General features: G+C 45.1%; 1 protein-coding gene across 13 annotated transcripts in view; it reads right to left on the reverse strand.

Annotated features, from left to right (window-relative positions):
* Positions 1-13,119, reverse strand: part of CLASP1 (cytoplasmic linker associated protein 1) — a 267,069-nt gene that overhangs the window by 174,067 nt on the left and 79,883 nt on the right. For all 13 annotated transcript variants that reach the window (XM_045031770.1, XM_045031772.1, XM_045031768.1 and 10 more), the window contains exons 4-8: positions 12,130-12,233; positions 10,943-11,034; positions 10,761-10,836; positions 4,968-5,065; positions 234-301 (exon numbers count right to left, since the gene is read on the reverse strand). In XM_045031770.1, the coding sequence (XP_044887705.1) occupies positions 234-301; positions 4,968-5,065; positions 10,761-10,836; positions 10,943-11,034; positions 12,130-12,233 (438 nt within the window). The remainder of the gene's footprint in view (positions 1-233; positions 302-4,967; positions 5,066-10,760; positions 10,837-10,942; positions 11,035-12,129; positions 12,234-13,119) is intronic.

Consider the following 13,119-nt stretch of genomic DNA (forward strand, 5'->3'; position numbering starts at 1 on the left):
ATGGTGAAGAAACTTCAGATTCTCCTCCACTGTAAACAAACACAATTTCCCCCATACTCAGCTTAGTGTTTTATCCCACTCCCATCACACAATGAAGTGCATGAACTAGACTTCACCATTTTGGAATGAGGCATTTTTTAACATTTTGGGATGAGGCACACAACTTATTTTATGAATTTCCACAACACTGATAATTCACACAAAAATGGAGACCATCACAGTATTCTACTTACCACCTGCACCCTGGATCATGTTTCCAGATTTTTGGACCTCATCGAATTTTGTAAAAATTACATTCAACCTGTTTGAAAGTTAAAGAAAATGCATTACATAATGAGTAACCAAAGTGAATTACTGTGCCCCTGTAACTTAGAGTGCTAATTAAGGGACTAATTCTGCTCCCACTGAAGTCAATGGGACTTTTGCCATTGACTTATATGAGAACAAGATGAGGACCTAAACTATTTTATGTATGACATATAGATACAATATTTGATTATTAATAAACAAAGAGGAATCAGAGAAAAGACAGAGACACCAGGTGACACATTATAGGCAGGACTGGCAGCACTGCTATTATTAAAGTTGCCATTCCCATTACAAAACCCTGTTTCCTGTTGCTTATGACTTCGCTGTACTTTAACCATTTGCAGAATTGTTGATAAAGGAGAAATCTTGGGTTTTAAAGAACATTCTTGTTTGGCCTTGACATTTCTTTTCTGTTCCTGCCTTGTTTTCACCTTGGCATTTGCACTGCAGCAGGAGATCTTTAGCCCAGCACAATATGCCAGCCTATGGAGTTGAGTCCTCAGAGAGGCTGTGGCAGACCTTTATGAGGGTGCACACGGAGGCCGGGGGAGATACTGCAGCCTACACAGCTCCCCCCACCCCCCACATACCAGATCTTGATGAAACAATTCCTTCCCAAGCTTCCCTTGGGCTAATGCAGCTCCACTCCACCCCTGCTTGGCCCAGGGACTAATTGGCACAACGTGACCTTTAATGTCTAAAACATTCTACCAAGCAGAACCAAAAAACTTCTCACTATGCCAAGCATTCATTGCACATAATACACACACGCTGTAAGCTGGAAAGCAAAGCACAGAACAATTCATTGCAACTCATACTAGCCCATTTTATTGACATGGAAGTTGAGGCTGTGAGGTTAAGAGACAATAATATAAATTATAATGATCCCTGATGGGCTGCAAAAAGTCCCTTGTTCTGGAGTTTTAGACTGCGCACGTTGCAATGGTCAGAGTGTCAATAGACCCTCTTCTATCAATGAGCACGCTAACAACATCCTGAGTCCTATGACAGCCTGCCCTTGGAAAGCAAGGGGAACCATACCTTGTGACAGCTAAGACCACACTGGCCCTTTGCCAGGAGCCAGGGCACAACATCAACATTTATCAAACTTGTTTAAAAAATCAGATCTGAATGCACTTCTCCAGAATCTTTGCTAGTACTTATTCCATCCTTGACAATGACTAGAAGGTACTTGGTGTCTGAGATCCCCACCAATGAAAATCTAAACAATTCACAGGACCAGGACAGAGAAAGATCAAACTTTGGTGCAAACTCATCTATCTGTGGGTCTCTACCAGCTGAACTGTATCTTCTCATGCCAACCTTTAAGACTCTGCCTGCGTTTGTTCCCACTTCCACCTACCCACCTTCTCATGCCCCTCACCCCTCCACCTCTGCTCGCCTAATCACTCCGTCTTCTCCACCCATCTCAGCTCTGACTTATTATGCTGCCCCAAAGCTTACATCCGCTTCCTGTTTCCCCTGCACTACACACACATACGCTCCCTTCCCGTTCCTCTTTCATATGCCTCCTTCAGATCCACTTCTTTCTCAAAGACTTCCGGCAATCATCTCTTCTCTATGTCTCTTTACTACTTGGTCTCATCTGTGGAACCCTGTATTCCACTGGTCTAAGCCAGGGCCTTATCCTGTGTGGTGCTCAGCACCCTGAGTGGGGGAAGCTCATATACTCAGCATTTAGCCCCACTGGACATTTTTATGGACAGATTTTCAAAGGAGCTCTGGGTGTTTTCATTATTTTTTTCAATTTGAATGAAAATAGTGTCCCAATTCTCCATGGGGTTGCACTAGCATAAATAATAGAAGTAGTTAGCGCATGGAGCTTTTAAATGTATTTAAATGTTCCCCTGCATTGCTATGAACCCTTGAAGGTGGGAACCAGAAAGTGAAACTGACCAGTCTAGTTTCACCTTTCAAACTGAATGAGAAGCAAAAAGTAAACAAACTGCATAAACTGACTTCATACTTTCCATGAGTTTAAGTCTGAAGGGACAATTATGATCATTTAGTTTGACCTCCTGCATACAACAGGCCTTCAAATTTTACACAGTGGTTCCCATATCAAGCCCAATAACTTGTGGTTTTTCTAAACTGGAATTTTATTTCAGTTTTCAAAATAATCTAAGGTATCGTTATGCAGACAAGACTAATACACGCAAAACTGTTTGGTTTAAATAGACAGTGTTGCAAGTTCTCACAACTATACTGCATCTCCCAACATTTGCTGTTTTTCGTAAAGCCCCAGCTCTTGGAAGAAGTGATTACTTGAGGATCTCAGCTTCCATTTAAAACAGAAGTAAGTTTCTAACCCTTGTGGTTGTAGAGAAAAATCTTGAAAATATGGCCCAACTGAACCTTAAAGGTTCAAACACCAGGAGGTAAATATAAAGAAAACAACATGTATCATTGTTTTAAAGATCTCACAATTGCTGAATATATGGTTTTTACCTTGCCAATCTCCTTTTAACTAGGTGTCCATTTACCAGTCTAAACTGGCTGCTCCACAGTCATAGATTCTAAGGCCAGAAGGGACCATTATGATCATCTAGTCTGACCTGAGGCATAACCCAGGCTATAAAACTTCACCAAAATAATTCCTAGAGCAGATATTTTAGAAAATCATCTAAAAATTGTCAGTAACGGAGAATCCACCATGATCCTTGGTAAATTGTTCCAATGGTTAATTATTCTCACTGCTAAAAATTTACATCTTATTGAACACTTCTGCCTTTTCTGCATTATTATTGATAATTCTATTATTTCCATCTAGCAATGGACCAATACCATTACCAGGTTTCTTACTGTTCTTAATACATTTAATATACATGCAAGACCTATGGAGTCCAGAGGAAGTAACCAAGCAGAATGTTGCAACATAAACACATTACCATTTGAATTACAAGAAACCCACAGATCACTACACCTTCCTTCATAGGTCCAGTTACACCCTAACCACACCAAGAAATCTGTTATCTACACCAGGCATTCAGATTCCACAGAATATGCTCCAGGGAGAAAGTCTAGGATACACACCTTAACACACTCAAAACTGCCACGCAAGGACACGCCGGAAAAGTAGATCGCATCATGGAACTGGCCACCCAAACACCCCGAGAAAACCTATTTCAATACAGAAATTAAACCCCCTCTGACCACACACCCCTAGTTGTCACCAACCACCTCACGCTGGAACCCATATAGGATATCATCAAACCACCACATTCTGAGAGAAATCTTTCCTAAACACCCTCTTCTGGCCTTCAAGCAACCCCCCAACCTCTCTAAGCTCATCATCAGAAGCAAACTTCCCACAGACCAGGACACACCAACTCAAAGCAGCACCAGACCCAGTCAGAAGAACAGATGCAAAACCTGCAGACATATCTCCACTGCTTCAATGGTCAATACCACCCCACAACACGCATTTCAAGAGCCATGGGTCCCATACATGCCTATCATCCACATATGGTGTTTCTCATCCAGTGCACTAAATGCCCCACTAGCAACTATATGGATGAAACCAGACAATCACTACTTTCTCGAATGAACTCACACAGGAAAATGATAAAAAGACAAACAAAACCACCCTAGCACCTGTGGGTGAGCACTTTTCATTAAGCGATCACTCTACATCTGACCTCATCCTCAAAGGAAACCTGCACAACACTTTCAAAAGACAAGCCTGGGACCTTAAATTCATAACTTTGCTAGTCACTAAAAATCATGATCTGAATAGAGACACTGGAATTATGGCTTATTACAACAATCGGTAACGCACTAACAAACCTCCCCCAGTTGCCTCCCCCTCCCCTTTCTTTCCTCCCGATGACAGGAGAGGTGTTAGCAAGCCACTTCACCTTTAATGGTCCCTTGAAATATTAACTACTTATGCTAAACAATCTGTTCCACCTTGCATTTAGCCGTGACACACTGAGTCAATTTCCGAGGCCTGAAAAAGAGCTCGGTGCAAGCTCCAAAGATTTGTCTCTGGGTATGTCTACGTAGCAACTAGACACCCATGGCCAGCCTGTGGCCTGCTGACTCGGGCTTGCAGGGCTCCAGCTGCGGGGCTGTTTCACTGCTGTGTAGACATCTGGGCTCTGGCTGGAGCCCAGGCTCTAGGACCCTGTGAGGTGCGAGGGTCCCAAAGCTCAGGCTCCCGCCTGAGCCCACAAGTCTATACAACAGTGAAATAGTCCCAGAGCCTGAGACCGAGTTGGCTGGCACGGGCCAGCTGCGCATTTTTCTTTGCTCTGTAGACATACCCTCCCTCACCAACACAAGCTGGTCCAATGAAAGATATTACCTCACCCACCTTGTCTCGCTAATGTCCTGGGACCGACACAGCATACATTTGAGAGTTGCATTTTCTAGGGCTTACGTAATATTTTTTAAATACTTTCCACAGATGCTATGGCTCCAATCCTGCAAACACTTACATATGTGCTTAACTTTCTGCAGGTGAATAGTCCCTATCAACTTTACTCCGTTGAGTAAAGTTAAGTGCATGCAAAGTGCTTGCAGGATTGGAGCCTAAGGGCCCAATCCCACAAAAAGACATGCATGCGTAGTCCCTAAATGCAGCAATAATGAAAAGAAACCAAGAAAGGCAGAAAGAACGGGTATTCTTAACTCACCGAGACTGTGGTAATCCTTTTTTACTGAGATCTGCCCTTACACGTTCCCCTACATGTCTGTAAATTTCCACTAGGCTGTTTATTGCTGCATCTCGAACCTAAATAGTAAAGAAGAGATTTAATAGAAATTAATCATCTTTTTAATTTTTAATATTATTTCCTCAGACAAGCCAAAAAAGCAATATATCCATTTCTCAGTCACAATGGCTCCCATGATTTTTTGCATAATAAGTAATAGTAATAGTACTTATGTAGTGTTTTTCATCCACAGATCTCAGAGGGTGATAAGTATCAGTAGGCTACTAATGAGGAAACTGAGGCACAGCGCATCAAAGTGACTTGCCCAAGGGCAGATGGCAAGTCAGTGGCAGAGCTCTCCAGCCTCTGTGCGTGCAGTAAATCTGCTCAGCCTTATAAAATTCCACTCACCCGTTCATATAGGATGGGTACATTTTCTGAAGGCTAAACATAATATTCTTTTTTTCTTTTTTATGACCATCATGGTAAAGGTGAATGAACAGATTTTGTAGATCTGTGCTAGTAGATCAATACAATGAGCTTGTAAGATGGCACTAAATCAGGAGGGGCACCTCTTTGCATTATAATTTTGCCTATGTTGATCTAATAGCATGAGGAAAAAAGTAATTTTGATATCAATTGCATAAAAGTCCTTCCATGTCAAGAAATCAGGCATGCTCAGTAACTGAAATCCTTGACTTTCTATCCTTAGATTCCAATCTCCTAATGAAAATAAAATGCCACGGAACTACCACTGCAAAATTGCCTTGGCTACAGGCTCCCTCCAGATCCATGATATAGACCCAGACTATGTTACCCAGCAAGGGAAGAGTCACTGCTGCAGATGTAGGTGTAGACAGGGAACGGTAAGAGAGTAACAAAACCCCTAGTATCTCTATTACAGAACAGAGTTCAGTACGACATTAGTACCGCAGCAGATCAACTATACCAACAAACTAATCATGTTTTTTACATGCTCTGGGCTGATATTGTTAATGCAAGGCAACTGATACCAGGGCAATAGGTGCCTCAAAAACACCAGGGGGATAGTCTAATCTCAGCATAGCTAGGGTAAATGATTGACGTGGATTCTTGGCAGAACGTAAAGTAAGAACTTTGCATGTAAAAAAAGATATTTTCTGGTTTGCAAGAGATGTGCTCAGCAGCCAGTTGAACTAAATCACCCCCGGCATCTGCATGGACAGAAGAGACCTAAGCCCAGAACCGGGTACGCCACTGCCCTCCATCAGGCTCTGCAGGTGGGGAGGGTGGGCTCCGGAAGATGCCTGCAATCCCTCTCTCCCTGCAAAGCTGTGGGGAAGAAATGCTCACCACTAGCATTAACTTACCTACACTGCCCTCCCCAATGTCCAACACACACCCCTCACCCAAGAAGGGAGAGGCCCAGAGGCGGCAGCTGGTGGGAGATCCCCTGGCAATATGGCTGCAGTAGAAAGATTGCCAAGGAGACAACAGCCAGCATGTGGCACAGCACCTCAACTGCTTCTCACACTTGTCTAGCTCTGTCCTCCCACTGCAGAGCTTTCCCCTAGCAGGGTCTCTGCTTTCTTCCAGGCCCCTGACTTCTGGCCCTCCTGCCCCAGGGGCTTTTAGTCATTTTCCTCTGCCCTTGTCAAGTCTTCTTTCCTTTCCTCTCTCCCTCCTGAGCTCATTCCATCTCTCCCACCGTACCACCATTCACCTCTTTCCCCTCCTATTCTCCCCTCTCCTCCTACCTAGCCCCATATTTCCCCCTCTCAGGCCCCAGCATCCCCTTTTCCCCCACATGCTGCCAGTTCAGTGCCCCCTTCCTCTTCGCCTCTCCTGGCCGGGCTCTGCACAGCACTTCTTCCCGCCATCCCCATGGCAACCGGCAGGTGAAGCACTATGCTGCAGCACCACCTATGCGGAGGGGAGGGCAGGAAGCAATCACAGGAGTTCTCTGCCCCTGGAGCCTGAGCCCTGGCACAGAAGGTGGAGAGGACGAATGGCAGCCCTGTGCATGCTGAGGGGCACCTCTCTGCCCTCCCTCCCCCAATTCCTTACTCAGCCGTCTGTCTGCCCCGTCAACTGCCGCTGTGTCTCCGGGCGCAACTGCCCCTCTCACCAGGTTCTGGAACCAAGGCCAAACTCAGGATCCTACCGGCCTTCAACATTCCACCAGAGCTTCCCTTTACACCTCAGACAGTGGCTGATGGGAGCAGCTGCACAGGGCTGGCACGCTGGAAATGTACAGGGCAATGGACTCTGCTCTCAGACATAGAGATCCTCTAGGCCAAACAAAGTCATTGGCCAAAGTCAGCAGAAGCTGGTGACATCCACCCCATGTTTGGCTTTTGGCCAAACAGAGGGCATTCCTTTAGAATCCTTGATCCTGTAATCTTCAACCTTTCCTGCACTCCCCCGCACTGGTAGAAAGGACTCTCGAGTACTTGACATAGTCACGGGCAGACTCTTATTCTGTCACACTCAATTCCCTAACCGGTAGAGGACCATTGGTGTGGTCTCCGAAAAGACCCTCGCATTCAGTGCCCCTGCTCTGCTGCCAGGTTGTCAGCCATCTAAGGAACAAGGACAGGAGATAACCCAATGACAAGATGAAACTGATGTACAAGATGAAGTTAGGAGGAATCTCCCATAACCATCCGTTCAGTTGCAGAGACCCATTTAACCAACCCTACATAAAGGGATGCATTCAATATGGTGTACAGGGGGTGTACGCCTTTCTGGCCAATTTAGGAGGTTATTTTAGGCCCAATTAAAGACTGAGGAGCTGCAGCGATTGCTGAAGGACAGTGTACATGGAGTGGGACAGATCTCAGAATGAGATCAGAAGTGAAAGTCCTCTCTCTCTTTCTTGGACAAACCTTATTTAATGGGTCACCATCTTTACATGTGCTGTAACGAGGAGCTAAAAACAAGGGAGAGCATGGGGCTCCTGTAGAACAAACATTAAAAGAGTAAATATGACACAACCCAACCTATCTACATAGAGAATACCAAGATCCAGCATCACATGCTATCAGCCTGAGTAAGGCACAAATTACAAAACAAAGCAAAGCCATAGGTGAGTCGGCATGAACATGCCGGGAATTCTAGGGCTTTCTTTGAGCCCTGTTACATTGTAGAGGTGGCAGGAGCGAGCTAAGACCTGACTAGCCCTTAAAACAAGAAAGCCTCACTGGTTCCCATTGCATGGAGTTGAAGAGAGGCCACTGATCCTGCTACAAACAAAGGAAGGACGAGCAGATCTCGTCCCCTCAGCTGAAGATTTGATCACTGCTGCCTGTTCCTCTTAGAGGTAATGAGGGGATGAAGATTCCAGAGCAAGACTCTGAGGTAAACACTTTCACAGCTGGGAGAGGGGAGCAGGTGATGGGAGGCTGAGTTTAATGGAATGACATATAAGGTTACTTGGATGTGAACATGTTTGCAGGATCATGGCCTAAATAAATACTCATGGCATACAAGATGGGGTGATCATGGGGCAAACATAAGTATAAATCTTGGCTGTATCAATAGCAGCTTTTCTTTATTTATAATAACACAATTTTTTTAATGCTTTTAAGTTTTTTATGTTAAAATCCATTAGACTCCTGTCCTCAATCAGAACAGTCTAAATGCAGATAACTAAACAGCCGTATCAAGAGTTTACTGGGATAAGGGAAATTGCTAAACGATCACTCAAAAACAATGTTAGTTAAAAAAAAAAATCCTCCGCTTGTAAAAAGAAAACCCTCAACAATACAACTCGCATCTTTGTAGCAAAGCGAAGCAAAGCAAAACAAAAAACCCTGCATGTTTCCCTGCTTCTGCTATATCTCATTCAGCCAACAGAGGACAGTGCTGATCAACATTCTGCTAATGCAGCTTTACAACAATAATTCTCAGAGGGAAGAAAATAAGCAACTGGAGATAGAGAAAAATGTGTTATCAGATCACAAGGTCCATCCCTCTCCCTCCACACTATCCCGTCTCCCCTCCTCCCCAGGAAGGACAGGATCTAGTGGCCCCTAACAGAGGAAGCATCATTTATTAAACTGACAGTGCACTTGATCTTAGCCAAATGGGTTAGTGTTTTTCACTACTGAGAAGATTTAAAAAGACACCCAGGCACAGTAGTTTATGTTTGACTATTGTGGGGTTTTGTTGTTGGTTTTGTTTTTGTTTGGGCAGGCCAGGCTACACCTCTCTGCCCCGCAAGCACTGCTTTGGGGAGACTCTGAAGGCCAATGAGGAAATTCGAGATTGTAAGATGTACTAGGCACCAACAGGAGTGTGCAGGGGTGTAAGGGTTGCTCCCCTCACACGCTTGCTGGTTGCTCTAGCAGCGCACACAGAAGAGAGAGAGAGAGAGAAGACGTGTTCAAACAATCACTGCATGTGCACTGAGCGAGAGACCTGGAGCCCATCTCTCTCCCCTGCCAGTCCATCCCCTGCCCAGGGTTTGAAAAGTCAGTACTGGAAGAGAGTTTGGATCCCCATTCCCCCTCCCTTTACCACCTCTCAGGGGTAACCAGCTCTTCCTCTTAGCCTCGTATACCAGCGAAGGGAACGCTCTCTCCCACCCAACTCCTCACAGCAGCTAGGGGAGAGCCCCAGCAGTCGGGAGTGGGAGGGGGGAGGAGAGACCTACCCAAATCAAGAATCACGAGGCACCTATTCTCCAACCAACCACCCAGCCCAACACCACATCCAACCACCCAACCACCAGCCAGAGACAGCTGCCAGGTAGGGGCACACCTAGAGGAGCATCCATGATGCAAGGGGGAGTGAGACTCATGGTGTGATGCGAGCAAGAGAGGGCAATTTCCAATGACTGGGAACCAGGAAGTTGCCAAGAGCTGCCCCATATAACAACACTATCTCACATTGTCCTTTCCCTTGTCTTCCCTTCCCCACCTTCTCCCTTCCCGTTTCCTACTTTCACTTGTTGTGTCTTGTTTCCAATTGGATTGTAAGCTCTTCAGGGCAGGCTTTGCCTCTTCCTGGCCTTAGTAGAGCACTTAGAGAAACTGGGCCCTCATCCTTCTCAGGGTGAGTGGCACTACAGCAATGGAAATCACTCTAATGGAGTTGGGAGAGGATACACGTATGGACTTGTTGAATTCTCTGGAGGAGAAGGAAAGGAGGACTGGAATGATGGATTTGTTCAGAGGGAACAGTGCTATTTTTACACAGGGAGTTGGAAATGTATCACAGATTTTGGTGGGATATTTCTGAGGAACTTCCCTATAAAAACTCTAGTCTAGCAGCACATCACTGCCAATTCCCTGATTAGGACACTGGTTCCCCTCTAAACCAGCTCTTAGAACACAACACAATAGAGCACATGGCACTAAGCAAAGACAGACGGGATTCATGCATCTCTTTCATATCTTCCCTTGAATTTACTCAGACGGCCAGAGCCCCAATATCCCATGCAACTCACACTGCTGCACAAGGAGTTAACTAGTGTCATGATTTCAGTCTTTTAGGATTTGACTCTCTTATTAATTATTTTGGTGACACCAATATAAACCCTGAGCAACACCAGTGAAATCACTTCAAATTTACCATAGAGTCACTGAGAACAGAACTAGGAATGCCCTAAAATCACAGTATGCAAAACTAAACCAAGGCTTTTCATACAGGCTTTTTCAACAGCCGGCACTAAGCACACACAGTCAATGTACCATTCAGAACTTAGAGCCCTGCTTATTGTGAGTGGCAATCAGACCCCCTCTCCCTGCCAGTAAATATGGAATTTAACATCGAGTTTCACCAAAGACTTACCTGGCTGTTTGGATCTCCAAGTAAGTTACATATATGTGGCACAATCTTACTCAGTGTTAAACTCTGAGCTCCGGATCTAGAAGAAAACAAAGTGCATGAGTATGAATTTTTGTTTGGTTGGTTTTTTAAATGTAAAACACTTGGAATCAAGTAACGCGGGTCTATGACAGGTCCTGACTTACACGTTGAGGGTTGCAATAAGGCAGAGGCAAATCCCTTCTCTCGTCCGGAAATTCTTGTGTTTGAATCCTCCCAACAGTCTATCCCACACGTACTGCAGAAGACAGAAAAGAGGGTGGAAAGGGAAGAAGAAAAAGAGTGGGTGGGGTTTTCTTTTCCAGCCCTGGCACAATTTATCATCCCTTGGGTTTAAATATAAACTCTGTGCCCACACACAAGAGACTAGGAGGATTTCTTGGTGGGAGCTCCAGGACGACTGTATTAATCTCAAAGGTGACTAATCTTTTGTTCCTTGTTGAGCCTTTCAGTAACTCACTGTTAGCTAACATAACACTGGTTTACCAGCACATACCCACCAACTCCCAAGGCACAGCACCTCTGACACCTGCGACTGCCCTTCCTATAGTGGAGCCCTGGCTAATGCTCAAACACACCCATCTCCCAGCTGTGCCCCTGCTTCATGTACCATAGAGCTCTGGGCTGCGGGATAGGGAAGCACAAGCATCAGCTAGTGAGCATTTAAACAGTGGGGGATGCTGTGTTCATCCCTGCCTCTCTTTCTGCCCTAAAATCTCAGGACAAATCAGAAATTAGGAGAGACAGGAGGGCAAGGCTCAGAAATGGGTGCTCTCCTGGACAAGCCAATAGAGCTGGAGAGCATGTTTACAGAGCACCTTTCATTTCCAAAAATCCCAAAGAATCTTTCCAAACTATACATGTGCATCACCATTGAAATGAGATAGGTAGAGTTTCAGTAACAACTGTGAGGGAAGTGGGAAAATACTGGCCAGGGGCAAACCCCTCATTTTACAGAAAGTATCAGAGGATCATTAACACCCATGAGAACAGAAAGGTCCTGGATTATATAGTAGTAATCTGAAAGATCCACACCCAGTAAATTATGTGGCTCTCAGTGGATCTAACTCAGAAGAGGAATAAATCAATTTCACTCCACTGGGATTGGAACCTAAAGTTTAGAAGATTAACCAACCACCCCTCCCAGATCTAACTGCAACTGGTCTGAACATGATCCATTCTTCATAACCACCTTGGGAGATTATCCTGTGGACATGGAGACAACAGGCCAGGCCATGGGGGAAGGTGAGTTTATGGCAGGTCATAAATACAGATTCCGACATAGGTTCTTTGGGAACACACGCAGTGTATTCCAAATGAGTCATTGCCGTACCTGAGGATTAGTAGCTTGTTCCATAATTTTTAGCAGCAGAGCCTGATCCTGCTCCCGCACTGAGTCTTTAGCATCTCCCAGCCTGTCAAGTAAACTTGGCAACACTGGAAAAAACAAAACACCAAAGTCTATCAGAAAAGAAGCTACAGAGTTTAGCAATTAAAATCACACACACACACTTCAGCAAAGCAGAGAGAATTCTGGGACATCACTAACCCACAATGTAAAGTGTGTCCCCACTCACTTGTCTGTGATGGCAGGTGCTGAGCACCCATAATTCCCATTGATGTCAATGGGAATGGACAGCACTCAGTGCCTCTCATGACTGAGATCTTGACAGTTCTGCATTAATTAAGATGTAATCATTATGATAGCGGCACTCTGTGACAGCTAAGAGAGAACGAAGCAGCAATGTACAGTAACTCCTCACTTAAAGTCGTCCCGGTTCACGTTTCGTTGCTGATCAATTAGGGAACATGCTCGTTTAAAGTTGTGCAATGCTCCCTTCTAATGTCGTTTGGCTGCCTGCTCTGTCCACTGCTTGCAGGAAGAGCAGCCCGTTGCAGCTAGCTGGTGGGGGCTTGGAACCAGGGTGGACCAACAGCCCCTCCATCAGCTCCCCCTATCAGCTCCCCGCTCCCCTAAGTTCCCTGTGCTGCAGCCGCCCAGCTGGCTATCAATCATCATAGCTGTGAACCGTATTAAATTGTTTGTTTAAAACGTATACTGTGTGTATATCTATATAATATATATTTTTTGTCTGGTGAAAAAAAATTCCCTGGAACCTAAACACCCCCCCACACTCCCATTTACATTAATTCTTATGGGGAAATTGGATTAGCTTAACATCGGTTCACTTAAAGTCGCATTTTTCAGGAACACAACTACCACGTTAAGCGAGGAGTTACTGTAGTAGCATGGGACCATCCTTGTTGCAGAGGCTGGCAACTAAGGCAGCAGGGGCGGCTCTAGACATTTCGCCGCCCCAAG

Source organism: Mauremys mutica, chromosome 10, assembly GCF_020497125.1.
Source record: "Mauremys mutica isolate MM-2020 ecotype Southern chromosome 10, ASM2049712v1, whole genome shotgun sequence".
NCBI lineage: Eukaryota > Metazoa > Chordata > Testudines > Geoemydidae > Mauremys > Mauremys mutica.